The 27,586-nt window shown below is 42.2% G+C and overlaps 2 protein-coding genes across 5 annotated transcripts in view; one reads left to right on the top strand and one right to left on the bottom strand.

The window, feature by feature from the left end:
* SMIM20 (small integral membrane protein 20) lies at positions 1-27,300 on the bottom strand. 4 transcript variants are annotated; one of them, XM_063401735.1, is made up of 3 exons: positions 26,604-27,300; positions 22,791-22,847; positions 1-1,459 (listed from the first exon to the last, which is right to left on the bottom strand). In XM_063401735.1, the coding sequence occupies exons 1-3, from the start codon at positions 27,298-27,300 to the stop codon at positions 1,449-1,451; spliced, it is 765 nt and encodes a 254-aa protein (XP_063257805.1). In that variant the 3' UTR covers positions 1-1,448. The 4 variants fall into 4 exon arrangements, with proteins under 4 accessions (XP_063257805.1, XP_063257804.1, XP_063257803.1 ...); XM_063401734.1 differs by lacking the exon at positions 1-1,459 and adding an exon at positions 21,050-21,493; XM_063401733.1 differs by lacking the exon at positions 1-1,459 and adding an exon at positions 21,500-22,644 and having other exon boundaries at positions 22,741-22,847.
* SEL1L3 (SEL1L family member 3) overlaps positions 27,222-27,586 on the top strand; it is a 34,024-nt gene continuing 33,659 nt past the window's right edge. The window contains exon 1 of the mRNA XM_063401732.1: positions 27,222-27,355. Within this exon, the coding sequence (XP_063257802.1) occupies positions 27,299-27,355 (57 nt within the window). The 5' untranslated portion in view covers positions 27,222-27,298. The remainder of the gene's footprint in view (positions 27,356-27,586) is intronic.

Genomic DNA, 27,586 nt, shown 5'->3' with positions numbered 1-27,586 from the left:
ATCATCTGAGGGAGTATTTCTAGAAGCAAAATTATCAGAAGAAAACAAAGGGAAAAAATCTCCCAAAAATACAGTGGTGCCTAAAGCAGTAATTAAAAGCCATTGCTTCCTACACATATAACACAGAAGAGACAAAAAAAATGCAGCTTTTTTGTTTTCTTTTATATTTTGGGGAGCTGGGGAATAAAAGAAACAACATGGTGCTGAGATTTAAGACAATTCTCTTAACTGATAGCATACCAGTATGTCCACTGGAAAATAATCTGCCCTTAGTGACTAATTCCCAACAGAAAACTTGGCTACTTGCCAAAATGTACATATCCCTTCATGTCTGCAGGAAATCATTTTCAGCAAGCCCAGAGCTGGCCTAGCAGGATGGGAGATTCTGAGCAAGGCCCCACTGATATATTCTATTGGAATGGGTTAAAAGACACTCACAGCAGCATGTTATGGATGACACCAGTGAGAATTTAAATATGCAGCATAATGGTAAAGCAATTAATAAGAGCAGTTGCTAACAGTTGCACAACAGAGGAGTGTTTTAAAATTCCTGTGCTCTTTAACAATAATACGGAGAGACGCTGTGAAGGGGAAGGGGGGAAAGCCTGGCATGGAAGGGACATTCCTTCAGTTCCTCTCAAAAGTTTGAAAAAACCTCTGGATAAGAAAATACTATTGAGCAGCCAATTCTTTCCACATTTGGCTAAGCCCAATGCCAAAAATACACAGAACACCACTTTGAAAGGATTGCAATACTCCTATCTGAGTCATCTGAAAGCAAATAAAATGAGACCTAAACAAATAAACCTAATTGTGCATGGAAACAAATCCAGCCCTCCAGCTTGGCCATGGCTTTGTTTTTGTTAGTTTAAAGCCTACATATGCAGTTTTAGTGGCATCAGGAGTTATACAAATATTGACAACAAATTGCCAAATGTTGTTTTTTTCCCTTCAGTGCACAGTGTAAAGAAGCTGGGGTAATGCTTCTAGGAACCTTCCCCAGTGCACTGAACCAAATCACAGCTTGACGGGATCCACTCCAGCCTCTTCTCTGAAGAGCAGACACTAATGAGATTGATGTTGTTGATTGTTATCGTCAGAGACTTTTATTTTTCACTCATGAACTCTGCTGAACACAAATCCAGGCTTTCGAAACGTAGCTCGAATGTTTGCACCATAGCCTGAGCATTGTCACATGCTCAGTCCTCCACCCCATGATTTGTTGCTAGTTTGTATCATCCTTAACCTGCTTCTGGTGGTTTGGCCAGGAGAGAAACAAATAATGATGACAGCTGAGAAAACCAAGCTGCTCTCTGACATCCTTCTTTTAAAATGCTATTGCTACTTGCTGGCTGTGGAGAAGGGGCAGTCGTCTTGAGACAGAAATCACTCATGAAATCCTGCTGTCATCTGTCAAAGGTATATTTCCATCAAGTTGGTCTGAATCCTTAGCAGCTTGCTAGGAAAAATGAGAATATGTCAAATCTTGATCTGTCACAAGCCAAAGTTAGAAAAAAGATATTTACATTTGACTTTTAAATGAAGCCCAGATTTTCCTCTCACAGAGAGCCAATAAATTAACACATTTGCTTCCTCTTTGCTTCACGCTCACAAGATACCTACAACTTTTATTATTCTATCTGGCTGAATAACAAGGTTTGCATTTTGCAATAGCATAAGTTTTTAGTACCAGCAAAAAAAGAGAAATTTTAGAACTGGTCTCTGAGAGTTTTCACACAAAGAAGCCATAGAAATCAGACTCATGCATCCTCCTCAAAAGCCCGACAGTTAAGACATCTGCAGTTCTGGAAAGATTAATTGATATTTCTGTTTCTTCTTTTTCATCCAGAGAACTTATAACTTGGTCTTGTACATCTCAGTGATCACCTAATGATCAGATTATTGAACACTCTACAGTATACTTCTCTCTCTCCTTTTTATCAGAAATTGCATTCTACACATAAAGAACTCCCCAAGGAGTTGCATCACAAGTACCAAATTTCCATGAAATGTTTTCGGGTTTAGTGTTAAGATCCCCAGCAAAAAAAGTTCTTGATTAATTGTAAACCTTTTAGCTTTGACTGTTACACTCTTCAGTTATTATAGTGTTACCTGCACGCTCGCTGCATGCAGGAAGACCTCAGGATATTCAGGAAGCCACATGCAGAAGCATCTGCAAAGGCTTTCTGTACTGCGTTGTTTATCACAGTGCAAGCGTCCCCAAGCACTTGTAGAGTAAAGGGTGGATCACTAAATCACTGAAAGGGATAGTGGAAAGGCATGAGAACTTGGAGGGTTGTGAGAAAGTGAAGGAAAAAAGATCCTCTCTATTTCACTAACTCTGGACCTTCGGAAAAAAAACAACACAATGCTTGGGACTGTTCGTGCTGTGAGCAAACACTGAAATATGACAAGGCATCAAGGCACGTTGTGTTACACGATATTCAGGCAGCTGCTGTGATGGCAGTTTCAACCCACCAACTGGAGCAACGAAACAAATCTGAAATGTAAAAGCTAGATTTCCACCAAAATATTTCATTAATATTACATGCATGTAAGTCAGGGAACTCAGACTACTAATCCCCACAGCTACCCTAAGTCAGCGCTGAAGGACAAAGCAACAACACAGCTGCACAGAGGCTCAGAAGGCATTCTAGGTTTCAGTTTCCTGATTGAAGTATGCAAAATTTTTCTATCAATGTTTTGTTGGGGTATTTTCTTTGAAATGTGTTGAAGGGGGAAAATACACATTGTTTTTCAGAGGAATATAAGTATGAAATGACTGCATACCAATATATGAAAATAGCCAGATATAGCCAAATATGTGTAAACACCTACTAGTGGAAAGTTTCACCCTGCAGAACAGACCTCAGCAATATGTTTTAGGTCAGAGGAGAAGAGAGCTGAATCTTTTTCTGTCCTTGACTGCAAATTGAGAACCAAGGAGCTTCCACAGCTTATGCCACCCTTGAAACGTGCCTGCACTTGTAACAGTCCCAGGGCTGTCACTCAGAAGCCCCACCAGCCAGTCTGTCAGCACAGAGTTGGTTGGCATAAGCCCTCACAGCAACAGAGCCTTGCTTACTCAGCTGTAATACCCTGCAGGCCCCACACCATGGGGCAAGAGGTTGACCTACCCCCAAAATTCACTCACTGAGGCAGGAGAAAGACATACTTCCAAGTGAAAGAAGAGAGGAAGCAGGTGAGCAGGTTTTGTCTGATTTAGCAGAACACCTTCTTTTCATGGAGATGTCCATCCAAATTGCTTTCTAATTTCCCTAGATTAAAACAACAGGGAATAAGTAGAAAGGAAAGCAGCATCCGAAGCCGTACATAAAACAGGATACACATGGGTAACAGATCAGTGGATGTAAAGAGCACCTCACCAGCCTGCTCTCTCCTCATGTCTCTTTTTGTCACGCACTCACCCACTCTCTTTGAGCTGGGCACCTGCTTGTCCACTGAGGCAAGCCAATTAAAACTAAATTAAAACTATAATTATCACAGATAGGAAGGAGACTTGGACAGCTACTACTTCCAGTTGGAACTGTGCAGGGGCACTGAATGTTGTCCCTTCTGGCCCTTCCTCCCACCAGCTCCTGCATCCTCCAGGTCCCACGATGTGGAAATGTCAGTCTCCCACCACAGCACACAAACTAACGAGCAGCATGACAAGGCAACTGTCATTTTCCACCCTGGCTGCCACTATGGATGGTCATGTTGGTGTCTGCTCACATTTGCACAGTCCTGGATGCTGTGGACAACTGTTCCATATGGCATGTGGAGGGAGAGAGCCATGCTAGCAGTGCATTACAAAGCAGCATTTATGTTACCATACAGAGCTTCTGGTCTGTATTTGTCTTAGCATGCTTATTAGAAGGATAAATGAGAAAAATCCTACTTCTCAGTTTATGAAAGTACAGAAGAGTGGCTGCTAGCAAGACTGTGCACTTTATCTTGGGGTTTCTACCTGTCACACTTCTCTGCTTGGTATTTGTCACATGCTTGACGCCCCTAAGGTCTTAATTTTTCATTTCAGTAGCTTTTACTCCTTTACTTACTAGGCTACCTTCTTGTTTAATATCTGATCTTTTCTAGCTAATTAGTTGACTGCTATTTCTGAGACACTGTCAAGTTATTTACCTCACTGAACTTAAGTTCCTCCCCCACGCCCCCATCCGCCCCCTGTCTGTCTGGTTTCCCCCTCTAGTCTAGCTGAAGTGACAAACTCTCTCCCCTAGCCAACATTTGTTTTATAAGGTATTTTTATACCATCACCTCTTCCCTGCATCTCCCCCGCCTACCCACCACAAACATATGCTGTGGTGGGAGGACATACTGGTTTCACATAATTTGCAATGTTAAGGTGACAAATTTCCCCACCTTCAAATATTTTTTTAAGATCTGGCTAGTAAAATGCAAATGGTAATGGGTTTGTTTCTCTATCTTTTTTACCCTGTGCATGGTGATGTCCTCCTTCACTTAGAAGTCATCAGTGGAAGAGAAAACAAAAATTACTTGATTTCTATTATTCAAAACCTATTTATGCTATAATAAGATACAAAAATAGACAAAAATAAGATTGTCTAGATCGTTAGATTTCTTTTATTCATCCACAGAACGACAGGAATCATGACAATTTCTGAGAAAGTAGGCAAATGTGACCACCTTACTGACTTCATTAGCTGGTGACAGTATGTTTTTCTCTATATTAAAATCCACATGCAGTCATATTCATGCAGTAAAAACAACCTCAAGTGCTCTAAGCTTCATGCTTGGAACCATGGAAAACATGACTGTGGCCTTCATCACACCCAATTTGGGGAACATGTACTGCACAGTGATTCTGGTGTGGTGGATAAATGCCTAAGCCAGCTTTAAAGCAGGAGGAACAATCTAGTTAAAACAGCACAGAGCCCAAATTGGGCTCAGCCACTCTAAATATTTACCATATTCTGAGCTGGAGGTTGCAGGGGCATGCATAGTACTGCAACTGGAGAACTTCCAGTACCTACAGTCACCACTGCAAAGCAAGGTCTGATGTGCTAAACATCCTGGTCATCCTAGCAGCACACATGCACAGAATGGGCCAAATGAAGAGTGTTTATAAAAACACTGAATTTATGTGGCAGGATGACCAGAAAACACTTTTTATATGGCAACTGTGCCTATTCAGCACACATCATTAGACTTTTTGAAGTGGGATATTATTCCCCGTCCTAAGACCCAATTGAGTGCTATTTCAGAATGTAATCTGCATTTTAGTTCCTGTTTTATGCAGAACATTTAGTGCAGCACGAAATAACAAAAAAAGTATGCATCAATAATGCATCTTTGTTAATTTAATCTTGTGACTTTGTCTCATATAAGAAGGGCAAAGAAAGATAAATTTGAAAAACAAAACAGGGTAGGTCAACTCACTGCCAGCAGCAGGGGAACAAAATGGGAAAGTACTAAACAATGAAATTTATTTATACTGTGCAGCAGCAGGCTCCAGAGGACAAATTGTTAGCAGAAGGAGCCACTCATAGCACATGCAAAGCTTCTCTCAAATCAAACAGATATGGCTGTCACTGTGGGAAGCCAAGGAGCAGAGAGAATGAAAGAGAGAAGAAAAAACCCTCTCCACAAACTGAAAACATTTTGTAGTTAAGAAACTCAGAGTAGAACATGAGTAGTGTCTTCAGTTTCACTGTGGTTCTAGCAAGGTCATCTGGGAGAAATGTCTGCAGAAAACCACTAGGAGTGAGCAAAGCAAATAAGAAGGGAAGAAGCAAGTTTCTCAGTAAAATGTGAGGAAGTTGGAAGGAACTGGTTGTCTGTTCCAAGACTTTTCAGAGATTGGCCCCTTTTGTATGTTGAGGAAAAATGAGCTGAGGACGACCAGACCACCAGGGAGGAGCCACTCACCCCAGTTGTCTGGGGACAGTTTGGAAAAGAAGAGCCATCCTTCAATCATTGTGGAGCTATCAGCCTCCAAGGCTCTGCTGGAAATAGTTCAGCACAGTGCAGTTCTTCTGGCTCTTAACTCATTGCCAAACCCCTGGGACATACTCAGAAGCAGGTGATATTTATTTGGGAGCATATTCTTCTCTAGAAAAACAACATGAAATCCTTGCATTAACACCCTCTTGTTGGCTAAAGATATAGCCCTTTTCTGTATGCCATTGCAGATTAACAAGTGACCTCTGTATCTCAAAAGAAGCATCCAAAGATGTATCTGCTGGTCCATGAGGAAAACATGCACACACATGAAGAGACTACTTCTCTCCCTTCTGGGTCACAGGACATTTTCCTGCATTATCTGAACATTCATTCAGCAGCTGGACATGGCACAACCTAGTCTGAACCTATTCTCACTAATGACAATCTACACACTATTTCACTTTCACCATTTCTCTCCTCTCAAAAGCAGCAGTAGAAAAGAGAAACGTATCTTTGAACTGATCGTTTGTCTTCAGTCCAGGTCACAGATCTTCTTGCCTCCTAAAAATAGGACAGATGTATTTTTATATTCAAGTGACCACAGCTTATGTGTGCCTACCTGAGCTAGCCATGCAGTGGCCTGCTCAGGTCCTGTTACCAACATAACTGCATCACCACGAGCTTGGCACCAGCTGCAGAAATGATCTATGAGTTAAGGAAATGGTTGGCCAAGCAGCCACAACAATACCAAACTCAGTGTAGGCTATATGGACAGCAGCATCCAAAACCTGGCTCAAACACATCTGCAAACACAGGCATTAGCCTATCTTTCTTAATGTCTTCAAAATGTTCAGAGATTCTGGGTGAAAGAGCTGCATCAGCACAAAAGCATTCCCAGAGCAGTAAACATACTTGGCTGGACCACTGCCTTTGCTTGAGCTCTGATTTGCTTCAAGTAAATGCAGTCATTTATTGCATGTTTCACCTTCTTGTGGAACAGCTGCTGTCTGCAAGGAGCCAAACAGCAGAAGGACTCTCAGTCCTCGTGAGGTACCTCTGGCTAACAGCATGCACAGCTTTCCTCAGAGGCCAGCTTGTCACTGAGCAGTTGGTTTACTCTAAAACACCGCATGCTGTAGGTGTTTCCAGCTGCCTCATGAGGCATTTGTCAAAAGCATGTTCCTGAGGAGCCTGTGCAGTCTGAGCCATGTTTTATACCTGCCCCAGGAGCAATACATTTATTTTAAAGCAGTTCTTTCCATATCACAAACCAGAACATTTAGAGAGAAATTATTAGCCTTTCAGGGAAGGCACAGAGTAGAGTGGAAGCAGAGGCTTTGGGAGTTCATAACACTGCTTATCTTATGAGGAGAACATGTCTTTGGTAACAGGGAAGAATATGACGAAAATTATAAATAGAGGAAGACCACAAGGAAGTCAAAGGATGCTGGACTGTCAAGACATACACAATGAACAAAATGCAACTGGCTGGAAAAGCACTGAGGAATTCATATTTCATTCAAAACACAGTAAGCCAATAAAAATATTCAAAGGCAAAGGTAGATATGGCAGGAGCCAAAGGAATTTTTGCTGTAGCACTGTCAGAGGACTGAATGGAAAGTAAAGAAAGCAGGACTACTGCAGGCTGTGGGAATTTGGCTGCAAGAAATCCTGTCTGAATCATGCTGCTCACCACATAGGGGGCAGTGTTAGAGATGAAGTCTGAGGGCATCCTGAAGCTGCAAAAGAGAGAGAATATAGAGCAAACTTGGACATATACAACAGACATTGCTCCTTCAAAATATGGAATAGGTTAAAGTAATGCCTAGATTCTGTATAATGCACTTTTGGAGAAGGTGAGCCAGACTCTTACTGGTTTAGATGCCTGTAGAGTTTGGTTACTTTCATTGTCTGCAAAAGAGCTGCTCTCAGTTTACACCAGCTTAAGCCTTGTACACCCCTCTGCACTCAGTATTACCCATCTTAGATTTAACAATGTAACAGCCTCAAGAAAGAGCAGAAAGTCATGCAATCCAGCCAGGAATTCCTCTGTGCTCCGTCCCACTCTGAGAAGTTTTGGATATCACAAACAGATAATGACAGATGGTGGCACTCACAGGCCCCTGTGCTAAACTAAAGCCCAGCAGCTGAGACTGTCCCTATATATCTGAGAAGGAAGGCTCACATCTATTCCTCCATTTCAGCTTTCAAAAGCCTGAGGAGAAAGAGCTGGGGGTTGGTGATTGTTTGTTTGGGATTTTTTTTAATCTTTAGCCAAACTGTTTTCTTTTATTTTAACATGTTGTTTTTGCCTGGCCAGTTTAGTACAGATACAGGTTTCTTCATCCCCCACTGAACTATCTCAGGCAGCTTGCCTCACTCTAAAATAGAACAGAAATATCACTACCTTTTATTCAAGGCTGAACAGTAGGAGCTGCCTCCACAAGGGCAAGCTATACTTAACTAGGCAAACCATATGTGGTCTATGTAACAAGCAGAAGCTCCCCATCATCCCTGGGCTCTGCACCTGAGGAGCTGTCTGCCTCAGTGTAATGCAGAAAACAGCTCTGGCATCTGTACCACACTGCCTGTAAGAACACAGCTTGCTCCAGGATTCACACTACCATGCTGAGCTCCAAGAAGTGGGGACAAAGCAGAGCACGCCTAAGGAGCTGATGTGATGAACAACAAACAGAAGTGTGATTGTGGCTAAAGGGAAACTGAGGACTCTCTTTTCCTATGTGTACCTATATGCTCAAGAAAAAGCTCTCACTCCTTTTAACAGGCAGTATTCAGAAGATCACCCCCTTTTTAGGTAAGTACATAACATGAGGTGTTAACAGGGAGCAAGAAGTGTGGGCAGAGAGCAAATGTGGCCAGCAACCATGGCCAGACATGTAGTCTGTACAAGTCTGGTGCATCAATAAATGTGTAAAAGTGACAGCAGCTTTTGCAGGAGAGAGCTGATTACCAAAAGGCAAGTAAGGTGATCTTGTCATTGGTACACTCTACAGGCACATGGAAGACTATCAGGGACTAAAACTTGGATCCTTTGCATCCCCATGAGTGTTGTAAACACCTAACTATTGGCTAGTTTTGGGGAGAGAACACACATTTCCATATCTTTGCACAACAAAACCTTCAAAAGATTTGTTTTCATCCCTGTGTAAAGAAAGGAACATAATTTTAAATCTCAGGATTTCAAGGAACAGAACGATTGTTTACGACACATGTTTGTAAAGAAAATAGTGGAGTTACGTCAAAGTTCGTAATTTACCCTTACAGTACAAAGGTAAAGAGCCTTCAAACTAGACTGTTGAACTAAGAGCCAACAACAGCTACATTTTAACCTTGCATTCAAAAAAAAAAACACCCCAAAATTTGACCATAACTATAAGGAGGCCTACTTGCCCCATCTACTGGTCGTTGGGAGGACCGGTTTTTACACTACAATTAAAAGCATTACCACTGAGGCCACAATTCAGTCAATTCTCAGGCTATCAATTCTAAATTTAAAAGCATGCACAAGTGCTACTGAGGGTACCAAGAATATAAGTGCTGTACCGAACTGGAGCCTGAGGCCAATTATTTAGCATGGCAGAAACAGCAATAACAAACAAAGAGAAAAATGTATCCTTTTCAAAGGAAATACTAGGGCAGTCTATTCAGTAACGCTAGTTTGTTAATCTTGAAAAATTAAATAAATATGCCTTCTTTTGTTCTGAAGTGTGCCAAGGTAAATTAGTGCTATATGGCAGCAGCCTGCAGAACCCTTGTCACAAAGCAGCCATATATACGGCAGCTCAGTAAGGTCATCACCAGGTTACCATGCCACCTTACAGATTTTTAAAGTAAGTATTTGTATAATAAATAGTTAGATAGCAAGTTAAGTTTCCTAAAGACCTTATATTTTTCTTCTCTGCATGCAGTGAATCCATCCTTCTGATGGATTCACTACATGCAGAGGTCTATTCCTTTGAGGAACTGGCTGATATCTAAAGGGAAAACATAACTTTGGGTTGACTTGATGAGACCTTTCACACTACCCTAGTAGGAAGACTTGCTGGATTTTTCTCTTTTAGCACATGCCTCACTCTCATCATGTTCTTCAAGGGCAGTGCCTGCACTCGTACTGTAGCATCCTTCTGCTCCATGACCTCCCATGCTGGTTGCAGGTTCAGTCAGATGTGCCTAGAGAAAAGCTGCAGCCAAGGGAAAGACCATCAAACACCCTGGCAGCAAGCTTTCCACCAGGTAACTCAATATACCTGCAAGCTGACTCAAAATGAAATCTTACACACAGCCATCCTCTCTCCATGTGACCCCAGCAAGCCTCTGACAGTCTGCTTAGGCAGATACTCAGTAGGCAACTATATTTCCTGAAGGAACACAAGCCTCCTGCTCAAAGGAGTCTGGGTCTTACAGATTCTAAGCAGCAACAGGACTATCAGCATGTCTATCTCAGCCCAGGTATGAAAGTTCAGAGAGTAGTTATTGTCTCACCACAAAAGAGAATGATCCATCAGAGATGACCAGAGAACCATCTTCTTCAGCAAGCAGAGCACAGCATTATCTTCAGGAACTACAGGCGCAACCCTCTGTTTTGGCGAGCTCTGACCCTAGTTACCCAGGAAACTCTGTAAGAGTAAACTGGCCACAGCAGGGAATAAACTGTAAAGGAGGAGAGGGAACAGCATCCCACCTCCACTGAGGCTCATTCAACTGAGGGGATAAACCTGAGAAGCAATAATAACTACATTTAAATATATAATTTCTATAGCAACCAGGGAAAGAAATCATTGGCAGTAGATCTAGACCTGCTGATAAACCAAGTGATGGGTTGTACATGAAATTTCATAAAGTACACGGATCTCTGAGGAGCATCACAAAAGGTTCGCTAAGCCTCCTCCCAGAAGTATATTTCAGGATGAGTTTTCCTTAAGAGAATGGTCAAATGTTTCATAAATCATTCAAGTCCAAACTCTATAATTCAAAAAAAAAAAAAAAGAAAAAAGGCACAACATTTAGCACCCTGAGCTTCAACCTTCAACCCTGTTGTGCTGGGAGGGCCCCTGAGAGCAGCTGGTCATGTGGAAGCTGTGAGAAACGGAGCCTTAGCAGACATCTGTGAAAGAGGCAATCCTGCTGAACAGAGACACTGAAAGGATGCCAGCCCACTTTTAATGGCCTCAGAGAGAGTAGTACTGCCCTTAAAAACAGCCTCCACAGACAAGAGTCAGACTTCATTAATTCTCTAGTCCCTCATGAGGGACACCTTTGACAGACCAAGTTCTGGCTTATTAGGCTGGGAAAGTCAGCTCTGTTCCCTATGCAAAACCAGACTTAGACATCTGACTTGCATCATGGGCCAAAAGTTTATTTTGTCAATCCAAGCTGATAAATAATCCAGAAACTGGCAAAAGCAATTGTTTGGCAAGAACTTTGAATATAGCTGAAATCTACAAAGATGAATGCAAATAAACCATTTACTCTTTCTTTCACCGTTGCCATCAATGTACATGAGACAATCCTTATCGCACAACTTCCCATCTCTGCCCCATTTTCAGTGTTCAGAAACCATCCTCAATTCTTATTTGCATTGCACTTGACAGATTGAGAACCCTTTTTTCCTTTTTGTAGAACAAGGTGAATGAAGCATCCTTGTTCCTCGTTGTGAATAACTGTATAATTAATTATGTTAGTTACACACAGTACCTTTGAGGGAGGAAACATAGCACTGTTCTCTGAAAGAATTTTCTTGGCTACATAATGGAACTAAATACAAATTGTCTTCCCTTTTAATTTTTTCCTGGGAAGAAAGTCTACGTTCTTCAGCTCTGAACTTAGGTTACTACTTTGTTTTGGGGGTTGTGTTTCATTTTTTTGGTTTAGTAATAAGAATAATGCACAAGAAGATTACAAAGACAGGGTTCTCCAGAGACTGAACCATATATTTTATATCAAAAGAAAATTTCTTTCACTGGAAAATAAGCAGTCCAGAAAATGCTAAATGAGAAGTTTCACTCTACATCTAGACACTTAACAGTAGGAAATTATCCAGCTAACTAGTCCTTGTTTTGGGGTTTCTTCCGGAGTGCAGGAGTAACTATATCTTTAGCAGCAGATATACTAAAATTCAAGACAACAGAAACATGCAAAGCAACTAGTGTATCACTTCTTGCTACTACCACAAGCATTAAAAATATTCTTAAACATGTCACTCACTCACCAGGAAATAAACATCAGAAGGAACTGGAAATCACTGCTTTGCCACCTCTCAGCTCTGATGCTGTTGCTTTCCACCTCCTTGCAGAAGTCCAGCAGGACCTTTCCAAGCACCACCTACATCAGGGCACACTGTAATGTCCCACAAGCTCAGCCAGTTCACTTTGACATACAACTAGGCACAGGTGCTGGAATCAGCCCAGGGCCTGAGTCGCAGCTGGCACATCTAAAATGATTTCTGGCCCAGGGGAAATGAGAGAGGAGTGTTTGGAAAGACCTTGTGTGTAGAGACTTTCCCAATGTTAGTAGCTCTCCTTTAGACAACTAGAAATACTGACTAGGCTGAAGAGCAATAGATGGTGTGGACTGTTTGAGGTGTACTAGAGGGATGATTCTCTTCTTGTTGCAGACTGGACTGGACCGGGCTGAGCAGCCCCTGTTCCTTTGCTGGTGAGTTTGCACAAACATGACTGTGGCTCTTCCTTTGCTGGGTGGAGAGAGAAGTGACTGATGTGACCACCACTCATACCCACTGCATGCTTGCCTTCCCACTGCCAAAGCCCTTCAGTCAGTGAGGCTTCAAAGGGGAGTATGGCTGACCAGTTCACCCTGAAATAGCTCCTCACCTCCTGCCTTCAAACACCTCTTCAAAAGCCTGTTCCATCCATATTTTCACTAGGAGCCCATTCATTCATCTGCAGTGGGAAAAGTAAATAGAGCTCTCTAGATTATCTTTGTTTTGAATGAGAGCATTCATTGACAGACCCTGCTCAGGTAAAGACTGAGACTTAACCATGACTTTCCACTTCCTTAAAAATGCTGGAGGCTGAGAGCCTCCTGGCATAACAGATTAATCCAGTCACTGGCATCCAGATCCCAGTGTTGGTTGCCCTCAAGAGAGAATACAGACTTACTCTAACATTTGTTTATTATATCATCTAAGTAATGCACAGAAAAGGGATAAAGGTGAATCCTTGAATCACTGTAAGGATGTTTTCTCTCCAGAGCAGGCATGTTAAGTCCAGAGATACCAATACCAATACCCCTGGTATATTCTAACAAGCTTTGCACCAACACACACAACAATACTTCCACCTACACTTCAGACAAGAAGTACAATTCTGCAGTGCTCCCAGAGATAAAGATCTTGTGTACTGACTTATCTAAGACTGAGGAACTAGATACAAGACAGCACATAATCCTGAGACACCTTCACACCAAATAATCCTTAGCACCTTGATCTGACTCCAGAGGTAGCCCTACTTTGAGCAGGCAATTGGATTAGATGACTTCCAAGTGTCATTTCCAGTGTATAGTCTGTGATTTTGTGATATGACTGCTTTTGAGACAGCACATCTGTTAAAAAACAATGAAAAGACTTCAGATTTGGGATTGGGAGTTCAGTTAAAGTTAAGATAATCCTGGCAAAGATTCTTGATGACCCTTGTGATCAGTGAAATGCAAACAGTGGAAAAACACTGGACTGATGCCTAACATCCAGAGAAGACTTGTGGGATTATGCTTTCACTTCGTTTGAGGCAAGGATATCCTTTCCTGTGTATAATTCCTCTTCAGAAACTCCATCACTTTCTACAACAGCAAATATACAGCAACATTGTACTAAACATAATATTTTCCGAGATATCCAGAAGCTGCAAATAAAAGTGTATATATTCCTTCTTGTATATGAAGGAATCACTGTGATGTTTTCTACAATGATACAAGATGGTAAAGCCATTAGCATGATGAGGAAGACTTTCAACATAACAGCTAGCATTCAACACAGAAATATTTGTAAGAAGCTGTCCATAAAGAATACACACTTGGAATATGCAGATGATTTTAAGGGCTGTCCCCTGCAGTGTTTTACAAAGAGAAGTTTAATGGCAACAGGATGGTCAACACATTAACTAACACTAGAGAACAGAGGGTATGACTCCTGTGTCCATCCAGATAAAATTGGCAAAGCATACATAAACATTATCATACCTCTTGTATACAGTAGAGGCACGATTTCATAAGTGTTTCATACACAAAGGAGGCTATTTACCCAGAACACGGTCTTGAAAATGCCAGAAGTTGTTTTCTGATAGTTGGGATCTGATAGCCTGGCTTGGGATCTATTTCAGGACAGAGTGAAGAAGATTGCTATACTGTAAGTAGGAACTACAAGTTTTTCCTGGATTTATCTCAAAAACTGCAGAGAAAAAAAATGCTGAATCCTGAAAGAATTAAGTGATTGAAGCCTCCTATCGTTTGTAGATATTTGCCCTAAGAGCCATGTTCCTAAGCAAGGCAGTCCTAAATGTCTCTTTGGAATGAAACTGGTTTTGTAGTTATGCATTTCTGTACTAGCAGCAGAACACTTAACATGGACATTTCTGGTACTGGAACTGTCTGCCTGCAAACACAGGTAGAAAAAATCATCTAGGAGATGAGAAACTTTCCACAGATTTAGGGCTAGAATTAGAACCTGGTTGTGAAGATTCATGGTAGTTTCAACAGAGAGTTGCATGACAACTTATTTTATCTTGGAAGACAGAAAATTGTAGGAACAAAACATTTTTTGCTCTTCTGAGACTTGGAGATGATCAGAAATTTAGCTAGACCATCTCATCACAGGAAGATTCCTGAAAAAGCATGGGCAGAGTGACTGACGGCAAACAGGGCATGAAATGGGGTAAAGACATCCTTAAGAGTTTGTAGGATCCAACAGGGCATACAGGTCATAATCCAAATAGTTCCCAAAGGATGTAACACTTCATGAATGAATCACAAACTGCCATCAGTGTCATTCAACTAAAACTGGTGGCACAATTGAAAAATTATATTTTTACCTTTATCTGTATCTCTTCTGTAATTCCAAAGGATTGAAGCAAAGGGAAACTTCTTATGTTCTTCAAAGCAGTCATTCTCTGGTTGTCATGCCTGCCTTGTTAAGAGCCTTTCTAAGCAACAGGCACCCAATGACCTGTGGAAATCAGAACTGGGTGTGAACACTTTTGCACCCCTCTAAATAATTTTGCTAATGAATGTAGATGTGACAATTCACCTAATCCATTTTTGTCAATTGGACTTGCTCACTGTCTTTCCTCTTCTCCAAGTCTGATGGGTGATGTTTTTTCTGACTAAATAAATCCATCCTTGTGTTCTTGTACTACTTATGGCAATTTTCTATTAGCCAAGCCTGGTTCTTCTGAGTCAATAATCAGTGACAAAATACAGGATGATTATTAACTTCTGAGCTTTTGAAATAAGCTGATAGCAGCAAACATCTCTCCTTCCTGCCTGGACTGGGGAGGCAGGTCACTCTCTGATGTTTAAGGTACTTCTAACAGAATGGTTAATTTTATGTGCTTCACGATGCATCCACACAGATGGAGTATGAGAATGTCCAGGTACTTCTTTGGAAAACATCTTTCTACCTGTCCTTCTTTCCAGAAAAGCACACAAGAATCATAGCAAACCGTGATATAAAGAAAAGTAGGGACAGTGAAAAGTCCCAAAGTAGAATATGTCAGAGTATTAATTGTACTACCTAATCAGGTAACCAGCTTGTCAACCTGACAAAAATCCAAGGGATATATTCCCTCTGGACTTCAGCAAAGCATTTGGAATGATGTCACAAGGGAAACAATTAGTAGCTGCAAGAACTGTAAGCCAAGAATGAAAGTAGCTAGAAGCGGAAATGACAAATGGGAAGTCATTGGCCTGGATGGATTTTACTGGTGGCATTCCTCAAAAGATTTAATAGTTGTTTGGCACAAAAATCTAAATATACTAATGAAATTTTCTGATTAAACAACATGAAAGGCAATGTCAGAGGAAAAGAATAGCTGGAATGATAGCTATGGGACAAAATTTAACTGCTAAGTGCAATAAGGAATAACAAGATTTTGCAATGAACCAAAAGCTGTCAACTGAAAGCAACCAGGAGGAACTCTGAGACATATTGCAAGGACTGCCAGACTTCAAGTACAGGAATGTGTCCCTTAGATCCTCACAGTTCATTACAGGCTCCTTCATTTAGTGGTGTTGCTGGCATTGCTGCTTTGATCCAGAAGCACAGAGAAGTAGGCAGGCTGGCAGGCAGAAAAGGCCACAAAATCACATAACCTATGTTAAAAACATACAGAAAATGCAATGAGTAGAAATGTCTCAAAGGTTCTTAGGTGGGACAAGGGGTTTTGGATTGAACTATAAGAAATTCTTTGTTATATGGAACATCCAGCAAGCCCACATCAGCTACTCACAGGATAACTGTGAGAACCAGAATAAGAGAGAAGAAGTGAAGATTCTAAGACTAGCTGCTTTCCAGGCTTCAGAGGACTCCTAACAGTACTGTTCAGCCAGAAATGGTACAAGTTACAGTTCTTGTATGAACCTTCCTCATATCTGTAGCTGTGAGGAGTTATGGATCTAGAGCTGGCCTGCCATAATCACTGGCACCCAAAAATTCATATAGAATAAATAAGGGAGCAAACACTTCTGGTTAATATCCATAGTGGTTTTTCTTCATTTGGAGTGGAAGAATACATTCCTAGACTGTGGCTGAGCCATCCACTTGTGGGTCGCTGAGAACTCCTCCTACAGGAATTTCTGAAGCAAAGGGAACACCTTCCTCCTCTACCTTGACTGGCATTGAAGATACTCACCCTTCTGAATTATGGAAAGAAGCTGATAGGAGGCACCCTTCCCTGTGACCTGGGGCCTGAAAGACACTTTTCAGCATGAGGTCCTTTCCAGCACAAATGATTCTGTGATGTTTGGCCTCTTAAGACAGGCTAGAGCAAAGGACAGCTATATAATTCCTCCTCAGATGCTCTCTTGCCTAGGAATTTTCTTTAGACAGGTTTTCTTCCACTCTGCTGGGGAGGAAACAGAAAATAAGTCAAGAGGTATCCCAGTTTGCTCTGCAAGCTGCAGAGCCTACAAAGGCTGTATGCCAATGGATTTATGTCCTATGTTCCTCATACTCCCATTCAACTTAACACTGTCTCCTCTTCCTACCCTCCACTCCACTTCCAAGTGTTCCTCTGGGGCTACAGGAGGAACATTCTTCCCAGCAGTATCTCCAGTTCTTTCTCACCTCCATTCACTGTGCCCCAACCCCCTCTGCTCACTACCTCTTAGAAGGCTCTCAGTTGCTTTTTTGGCATGCCAAGGTTAGAAGGGAGGACCCATTGTTACAGAAAATAAGGGAAATAGCAACTCAAAAGATTGAAAATTGCTGAGTCTCAAGAAATTGCTGAGGCACCTGGACCACCAAAAAAAGTTGACTAATTTTCTGCTTTTTTGTACAGCTGTCCAAAACATTCACGTGGTTGAATTTCAATTTAATCATTTTTGCTGTTCTTCAAAAAAATATTAGTGCTGTGAAAAACAGGTGAGTTTTCTGTTTGCCTTCCAAAATATAAAATTTTCAATCTCAGAACATAGTATTTCAGCAGTATAAAGATCTGGGAAATTTCATTATTTTCTTTTGGAGAAGATTCTTTAAAACATTTAAATTCCTGAAACCAAAATATCTGTATCTCACACAAATTCAGACCAATTTTCCCTAACCTTGAATAAAACTCCTCAGACAAGAAAAAAAAATTTCTAGAACATCAAAAAACCCCACTCCTGTATTTACTTTCAATTGCAAATAAGGGGAGCACTCCTTATGGCTATTTTACAGATGGAACTGAAGGTCAAAGGCTAAATTACTTACCTCCTGCCAGACAAAAGCATGGTGGAATATGGAACTGACTACAACAGTCTTATTTTCCAAGACAGTGTCTCAAACACTGCACCATTTTTCTTGCAAGGCCCCCACAGTCTGCACTATGGAGAAAGAGACCTCGGATCACAGGTCCGACCTAAGCTTTGACCTGAACTTTGTGTTTTGCTCTCACCTGTTGAACACTGTCCACATAGAAACTGTGTGTATTCCACAGCACTTTCTTGGAAGCTGGAGAATAATTTCCTTCCACTAGCAAACATACTTTTTGGGTTGTGTGGCACAACAGAAAAAGCCAATACAGCTTTTCATTTACCGCTGCATCTGCATGTTAAAATGAAGGTCAGCAGGAGTGTACACAATACAGAGAAAATGAGTAGTTAATTATTGCTAGACTGGAAGAAGGGAAAACGCATGCTTTCATTTAGTTTAGAAAAAAAGCAGATCATGAGAATTGCTTCTTCTGGGCTGTCTTTTCATAGGAGGGCATACATAGAATAAAATTCATGATAACTGGAGGCTATTTTATGTGCTTTAAGTATTACAGATAAAAAAAATCCCCTCTCATCATTTGGAATAATCTCAGTAAATAATTGTAATATTCAGCAAGAAAAATCCCACTTGATTTTTTCGAAATCCCGTGAGATTCTTCTTGCTGAATATTATACTCATTTATTGAGACTGTTCCTTCTCACAAATGTGTATAATCTGGCAATTTGCCCATATCTTTTGCCATATTTACTCCTTCTCAAGTGTTTGTACTTGAGGGTTTCATTGCATCATCAACAATCTGCAGTGCTTCAAAACTAAGCTGTGTTTAGACCAAAATGCTAGATTTGCTCTTTATGGAACAAGTTTTAATAATTTAAAAACATCAGCATACAACAGGCTAAAACCTAGTACAACCAGTTTCTGTTGGGATGTCCAACCACTGTTTAAAACTTTTCTTCAGTCCTTCAAGGGCTGAAGGTATATTTGCTGTTCATAATCCAGCTACAATAAATAAGCAAACTGCATTCATGTAACAGGATAGAGACAACTTAAAAAATATTCTAAGAAAGAATTTTTATCAAAACAATCAGAACAACTTGATCAAAACTAGCAAATGTAGTTGCTCTGCAGAATGCAAGCCTAGTCCCTCCCAATCACCAAATGAATAGTAGTTGCAGGTTATGAAAGTAGTGAAGAACTCTTACTGCCAGAGCAAGGTAAGAGTCCTGCAGAGCACTGCTCACTACACTGGACTTCACTTGCCACTGGGTACCTGGAAGAAGAGGCTAAAGTCAAGCATCCACAAGCAGAATAAAGCATTGTCTCCAAGCCTGCTGCAGGACTAGAACCTAACACACGAGAACTGGGCAAGTCTCCAGGCAAGTGTCACATGCCAGGGCAATCAGCAAATTTCAGTGTAAATTCTGGATGATTATTGCAGTACATACCTTGTTGACTTTACAGTTTTATCCAGACAGAATAGCAAACATTTGAAAAAGACATTCACTATCCTAATGCTTTAAAGCCATGGTCCATCAGCCCACTTTATTGGGTGGAATGTGAGTGGGAAGTGACACTCATCAATGCTCACCAATGTACACCGTCCCTACAGTAGTACTCAACTGATATAAACTACTGTAAATTCTCTACAAATTGGCAATTACAAAACTTACTGAGCTTTTCTGCACCAGAAGGAATTAGTGATCATGACCAACATGTATAGTTCTAGAAATGCTAAATAACTGAGTTCAGGTACCCAAATGTTTTGCAACATTTAAGTAATATGAAGGCAAAAGGCTCAGCACCTGCCCCCAGCAGCCACTGTTCAGAAGCTACCCAACATTTTCTTAGGCAAGACCCAGACTCAGCAAATTGCTCACCTTTCCAAAGTAAATGAGTAGCAGATTGTCTTATCTCTTAACCTCAAACTAAGTAATTTCACGTTTTCTGTCACATCATTTATACTGATGGTTCCACACTACCATGATATATGAGTTTTAAGCATTTGTGTCACCAAGTGACAGAAGCTGCATAATGGAAAAATTCACACATTCTCTGAAAAATCTTTGGTTTGCAGCTTGTCAGTTATAGATGCAGTAGATGCATTTCAGCAATGTTTCAATTTCACTGAGGAGGTATTTTAGATGAAAAATCTTTGCTGAAATGGTCTGATGCATGAATGTTTTGTTCAAGAAAATAAAAAAACAAGGCTCCCTTATTTCTTCAGTCTCATCGAAGAAGATTTAAATAATAAAAACCTCTTTTTAAGCTCTACTCTTCTTCCTGCAGCAAACACTGAATTAGCTTTGTGACAATGTTGCTCTTTTCCTGGAGCAAAACTTCAGACTGAAAGAGGGTGGGTTTGGATGAGAGATGAGGACGTTCTTCACTGTGAGGGTGATGAGGCACTGGAACAGGTAGCTCTGAGAAGCTGTAGATGCCTGGAAGTGTTCTAAGCCAAGCTGGATGGAGTTTTGAGCAGCCTGGTTTAGTGGAAGGTGTCCCAACTCATGGCAGCAGGGCTGGAACTAGATGAGCTTTAAGGTGCCTTCCAACCCAAACCCATCTACGATCCTACACTGAATGAGTACACTCACTCTGGCTCCAACCATCAAGCAAAATGACCTGAGAACTCAAAGGAATCAAACATGGCCACATTTTCCCAGAGAGTAAACAAAATATTCTAATGCTTAGAGTGATATTAGAAGACTAAATAAAAACTAAGAGGAGGTGTGTCTGAGTGGGAGAGTAATGACAAAGAAAAGTGGAAATAGAACAGCAAGTAGCAGAACCACAGTTTGGAAAATAACCCTGTAAACATGGAGTCTTTCATACGTTGTCCCAATGAAAGTGTGTGGAGTCCAAAAAGATGATAAACAATCTGCTAATGTCAGAACACTCTGTGCATACATTTTTCAAAACATACAGGATCCTGCAATGATCTTTATTGTGTATCATAATTCTACTTACTTAACTACATTAATTTTCTCCAAGTTGAGTCTGTTCTGAGTGCTAAAGTAACTGGTAAGAAATCTCTTTGTCTTTATCCAGACCCACAAGCTCTGTCATTCTATTTACTCCCCTTGTCCTGTGGAGGAGCAGGACTAAGAACGACCAGGGGGACACCTGGCAGGTGACCAAGGTACCTTCCACACACAATTGCAGAACAATGAAAAAAAGAACACAATGGTTTAAAAATTTTAATGTACAAATTTACACTCACCATGTTGTAACTTTCAAATTAGGGAGGAAACTGCAGCAGTCTGCATGATTTACTCTATCCATAATTTACTCTACAAGTGTCTACAGATTCAAAGAAAATCCCTTTTCCTTTTCCCAAGGAAGTAAATATTTCATTTCTATATTCAATAATCATTCAGCTTTCTAACAGTCTGTGAGCTATGCACCAGCATTCTCTCTGAAAACTAGCATGTTTTTATCTCTTAGGATTCCAACCAGCAGCTTTTGTTGCTCTTCACATGCCCACACAGCATATTCAGAACTCTCCTCCAGCGACACCCAAAGACACACTTCAGAGAAAGGAGCAGCTGAAGACGCCCATCCTCAGTTTTGCAATATACTCAGCCGCCAATTACTTTCTTCCAAATGGATCCGACCACACTTTTAACCCTACAAATCAAATATCAGAATACCAGCAGTTGGTAATTTAGACTGTTGGAGAAAAAACAGGTCTATTACTCCAGCTTTGTGTATTAAGCGATGAAAGAAGCCAACAATTTCTGCACTGAATTTGCAACTCTGCTTAAACTTGCAAAAATATACAGAAAGACAACCTCATCTTGATCTTAAACTTCAGATAATGGAAAAATCTATCACATTCATAGGTAAGGTGTTCTAATATTGTTGGATCAATCATTTAGAACTGCACCTAGCACTTAAATTTGTCTACCCTTCCTCTTCAACTAAGGGATTTCATAATTTATCAGCAGATGCTGATGATAAGGATGAACTTACAGATGAAAAGGAGAACTTACACTAAGAAGAACTGGTCATTAAGTACCAATATCTTGGATAAATGAGCCAGTCCAGTCCTCTTGAACATTTAGTGTAAAAGACAGGTTTATGAGACCTCTATTTCACAATACCCTTCCTACTTCTCTTCAGCATTTCACCCCCTTCCCTGGAAAGCAAGCCCTACACTAATGATCTAACCAATGCATGCAGTAAGGTCATGGCTTTAATCCTATTTGATTTTCACCTGCTGCCGATGTTAGGCTTTTTCAAAAACAAAAATAAATTACCCTTTAACATGTTCAGATATTACATGGTTCATCAAGACACTCTCACATCTTTAATCCTTGCATAATGAACAGCCACTCCATTTACCATTATGAAAAAATGAACTGTCAAGGACAGTCTGGTATACTTGAATTTTACTTCCCTCATATGCTTTCCTAAGGCTTTCACTGTCAACAGCAAGGATCCAAAAGCTATTTGCATTGCATTCTAAATTTGCCTTCATGTGTAGTGGATTTCTGCATGGCCCATCCATCCATGAGGCCAGAAGGCACTGCCAAAGTGCTGATGAACTGTGTTTCAGCAGAGTTCAGTATTCCACAAAACTAGGGTGCAACATTGTTCTTTATAGCTACAGTTCAGCCTATCCACGGTTCTTGTTTGCTCTGAGCTGCTTAAATGGAGGCCAGTTCCCACTTCTGAAGAAAGTGTGAAGACAACAGAAACTCTGCAACTTATTTGGCCAGTTAAGTCATTTGAAGATGAGTTTCATTAAAACCATAATTTTTCAATGAGGAATTAGCCTGAAAAATAATTAAATGGCAAGTTTATTAAGTATGTTTTCACTGAATGTATTCTTCACTGTATTATTTAAATCCATATAAATATTCAGGCCTTACTTCAAGAGGGTCTTTAAAACAATCGATGCAAACACATAAATCAAGTGTACCTGCAGGCTGAATACTCTCTTGAACAATACCAGCTCGGTTTATTGACTGTTCTTTCTCTGGAAAACAGAACGGAAAGGACACTATTAAGAAATAGAAAATACCAGATATCTTGATTGCATCCAATAAAATAATCTTGAAAATTTTAGTAATTCTAGATGCTACACAGTAAAATTCTGTTGAGTATCTACCTACAGATTGCAAATGTAGTATTTCTACTTCACTGAGAAACTAATAGCTAGTCTGTTTTGAGAGACTGCAAACAACAAGATAATCATCTTAAAACAATGCCTAGTGTTTAATAAAGATGTCAAAACACCTGCCGTGGTCCCAGCACTTAAGGAATGACTAATACTTTTAGAAGCTGTCATTCATATGCTTGACACAAAACTAGTCAAAAGATTTTTCTTTTGGGTGATTCCCATTTTCAGGCCCTGAAAGATCTTGCAAACAGATTTCATGATAGCACCTACAAAATTACTGCTTGTAAACTCTGAGAAATTCAGTATCTGAGGGATATTTTCCCATACACTGTGCGTCTCAGGTTTTTCTTTTTCTTTGAAAGATTCTACCACTACCACGAAGAGACATGGAGAAAACTATACTATTTTCCCTCACTAAATGCCCCTCCTTTTCTTCCACTTCCAGTTATGCACTTCACCACCACAATGGTACTCTGAAGCAGGAAGTCAAAGCTCAGCTGGATTAACCTTCTGCCCACACCACTGAACTTCTGAGGCCTTTAAAAACCTGCAGGGTGAGCATTTGCAAAGGAAGCTCAGAACTAAGCTCACCTTAAAACTGAACTTTTTCATTATCCTATCCCATTGGGAATGCACTGGCACACATGTTATCAGGCTGTCTAAATACAAGCCTAATGCTACTGGAGACTAGCAGTAATATCACAGTAATTGATCCTCCTTGCAAGGGGACAGGCACTAGAGGCACATCCAGGTTCTCCAGTTCTGTTCACTGAGCAGGGCAATTCCATTTCATCCTTTTTAGCAGACAAAATCTCAGGGACCTGTCTAATTCCAAAGGAAAAGGCACAAAACCCAGAAAGGGAGAACAGAATAGATTAGGGCAAGGAACAAGTCTTCCTGTAGGACATGAAGGAGAAGGATATTCAGTCTTGAGTGGAAACTCAGACTAGAAGAGAGGCAGGGACAAAACCAGGAATCAGTCTGAGAGCTCTGGTGACACATTTGGGTTGAGCAGCAGGGGTGTTAAGTGGCAAAGAAACCAGTGCAAAAACATAAAGGATGATAAATACACAGATAGGACATGGAACAGTCAATGGGGAGACTGCTGTGGGGCCTGCAAACAACCTGGAAGAGAGGTAAGCCAAAAAAAAAGGACAACAAGGAAGATTCAGTCCTAGTGAGAGCCACCTCACAGGATGGGGAAGGAACAGAGTTTCACAATTCAGAAAATCAGGAAATCTGTGAAAATATCACAAAAAGCAACTGTCAAGCCACTGTTCTGGTTAATCCCTGTGGAAAAGGCCTGTGCTGAAGCCTTAGAAGTTTCATCACTGACATCAAACTGCATGTTCCCTATGAGGAAACAGCGTTTTTTAAAGCTAGATACAGACAAGAAAATATTAGAAACAGCAAAGCCACAAACTGAGCTACCAAAACCCTACAAAATTATAACATTTCTGTATGAAATTAAGGAGTGCATTAAATTATGCACAAAAGAGTCAAACTCCTTTGTGCATAATTTACAGTTCATATCAACAATTTGATTACATACAGTTTTTCCAAGTAGCTTTCATCTTATTTGTTAAACTGCTAGAAACTTCTCTGAAGATGTTTGAGAATTGTGCAGTAAAGTCTTCTTCCTGAGTGTTAATGTACTTCACTTGTATAGAAATTGGCAGATACACAAGAAAAATGAGAGTGAAGAAAGAAAATATAGCATTTCATGTTTACAGAGTTCAATGTCACTCCAGGTAACTAAAATTCATTCTTGCCTTTTGTATGATTACTATGTGATGCTAATCAAAACACCCAACTTTTGGGACACAGCATCCCCAAACACAGAAATATTGAGTATTCACCCACAGCTCAAGCCAATATAGGCTTCTGTGGAAGTTGTCATACATCTTACTAGACTGTACACAGAAAATCCATTTGTATCCCAAAGGTTAAATACTTTGGTTCAAACACCATGACTGTGGAAGTCCACAATCTTGCCTCAAGTACTGTGATAACAAATGCTTGTGCCTCTCATCTTGCAGTGATGAGCATCAAGAAAAGCTCAATGGAAATGAATAAAGGTGATACCAGATGGAGATTCAGCAGCAGGCAATAACTAAAGTTTAGAATCAGGTATCAAATCACAAGTTTGTGCACTTGCTAACTGTGCATCAATCATATTATGTCCTAAATACAGATTAAAAATCCCTAAACTGATAAGAAACATCTACTCACATTAATTCACAAGTACAAAGGAGGACATGCCCCATTAGTTCTGTCCTTTTCTTACTGTCAAGCCACATTTCTAATACAGTATTTTTGGAAAGTATAGCATAAGCAAAAAAGATTTAGTAATAAAGTTTCCAAAGGGAACACAGAGTAGGAAACATAACTGTGGGAAGTTTCACAAACATAGCATCCTTGAATAAAAACTTGCTTGTAAGTTAAATTTCACTTGAGTTTTGATGCAAGGCCAAAGCCTTCCAATAAGATCAGTAAGTTTGTTATCCTTTTTTCTTTTTCCTTCCTAGAAATCTTCAGTTGTCTTGGCAAATTAACCCCATATATCATCAGGTCATCAGCTTGCTTAGGTTCATAAAAAATTAAAGCGAGGGGGCAAGGCCGGTTGCACCAGAACTTCCCCCCATTTCCTTTGGCAGTATTTCACAGAAGTGGAGGAGTGATGGGTGCTCCCCCTACGGAGAACCCGCCTGGAGCCGCTGAGGCTTCACACCTGGAGCGGCAGGTGCCTTCGAGGGCTTCCTGGGTAGAGTCACTCGTGGGCTTTTGCAGGTTTTCCTGGCAGGTGTTTAGGAAGGAAAGTGGGTTTTTTCTCAGGAGTCAGTTTCAGAGACTCTGCAGACTGAGACCAGCTCTAGCAAATCATCACAACTGGTTACCAAGTTTTAAGTTAGATGTTCAACTGCAGTTGGAAAACAGAACTCAAACAGCTCATAGAATCATTGAGTAGTCTGGGTTGGAAGGGACCCTTAAAGATCATCTAGTCCACCTCTCCTGCACTGAGCAGGGACATCTTTAGCTAGATCAAGCTGTTCAGAGCCCTGTCCAACCTGATCTTGAGTGTTTCCAGGGAAGGGACACCCACCACTCCTCTGCGCAACCAGTTCTAGTGGTTCACCACGACCATCATAAAAAAAAGTATTCCTTCTATCTACACTGAATTTACTCTGTTTCGTTTAAAAACATTACCTCTAATCCTATTGCAACAGGCCCTACTAAAAAGTCTGCCCCAGCTTTTTTACAAGCTCTCCTCAAGTGTTCTACAAGGTTTTCCCAAAGCCTTCTCTTCTCCAGGCTGAAGAACGCCAACTCTCTCAGCCTTTCTGCACAGGAGAGGTGCTCCATCTCTCTGATCTCAATTTCTTCAGCCGTATCTCAATCCTCTAAGGAGCAGCTGAAAAATGTTCTTAATCGCGTGCGGGCCAATAACTTGAAATATTTATTCAAGCGAGCTGTATTATTTTGGTTTTCAGGTATCTCCTAGATGAGCAGAAAGCCCCTCAGCAGTCACCGAGCAGCAGCCCCAGCATTCCCCCAAGCCCGGGGACAGCGGAACGGCCGGGCCCAGCCAGCTCCCCCCGCGCAGGGACTCACTGTACTCCTCCGGCAGCAGCAGCGGCCGGAAATAAATGGGGTAAAAGGCGGCTCCCACCACGGCCACGAAGGCGCTGAAGATGCCGAGCGTGCGGGCCAGCCCGGCCATGGTCCCGGCGGACACGGTGCGGGGCCTGCGCGGCGCCTTCCGGGGCCCGCGGCGCGGGCACTGCCCGGCCCGGCGGGAGCGCGCCCCCGCGCGGCCGGCGGGCGCAGTGCGGGCACGGGGCCGGGGCCGCCGCGCTGTCAGCCCGGCCCGGGCAGCCTGACATGATGCGCCCCGGTCCCGCCGCCCCGCCCTAAGGCGCCTCGCCCCGCAGCGGGAGCTGTCCCGGCCCGAGACTGCGCCGGTGGTGCAGCGTCGAGGCGGGAGGGCGGGGGCCACCGGGGAGCCGCCAAGGGAGCGGGCGGGCGCGGCCCTGCGCGGGGATCCCTGCCGGGCGCGTCGCTCCCGGGCCGCCGCCCGGCGCCTGCTGTACGGAGCTGCGAGGAGCCTCCACGGAGCTGCGCAGCGCGGCCGAGGCTCGGCGTCTCCTGGCCCAGCCCCTCTGCACCTGCGGCGGCGGAGCGGGGCCCTGCCCTGCCCTGCCCTGCCCGGGCGGCGGCCCCTCCTCCAGGAAGCCGGATCTGCCGCATCCTTGTCTCCGGGCCGGCCGCGCAGTCCGTGCCGCGCTGGGCAGCGCCGCAGCGGCAGCATGCGGCCCCCGGCCGAGCCCCGCCGCCCCCCTGCGCTGCTGCTCGTCCTCCTCACGGTGAGTGCCGCCGGCCCCGCACCTGCCCGGCCCGCGCGGGGCCGCGGGTCGTTCCCGCAGGGCGGGGGGAGCCGGAGCCCGGCCCTGCGCGGGGGGCTCGGGGCCGCCTCTCGGGGCCGCCTCTCGGGGCCGGCCCCGGCGGTCCGGCCCGGCCCCGCGCCCTCTCCCAGCCCCGGGGTCACGGTGTCTTACTGAGCTGGGGGACGCCGAGCCGTCACATCCAAGTGTTAA

Source organism: Prinia subflava, chromosome 7, assembly GCF_021018805.1.
Source record: "Prinia subflava isolate CZ2003 ecotype Zambia chromosome 7, Cam_Psub_1.2, whole genome shotgun sequence".
Lineage (NCBI taxonomy): Eukaryota > Metazoa > Chordata > Aves > Passeriformes > Cisticolidae > Prinia > Prinia subflava.
The sequence above is the reverse complement of the archived record's forward strand: the minus strand, read 5'-3'. Positions and strand labels throughout refer to the sequence as shown.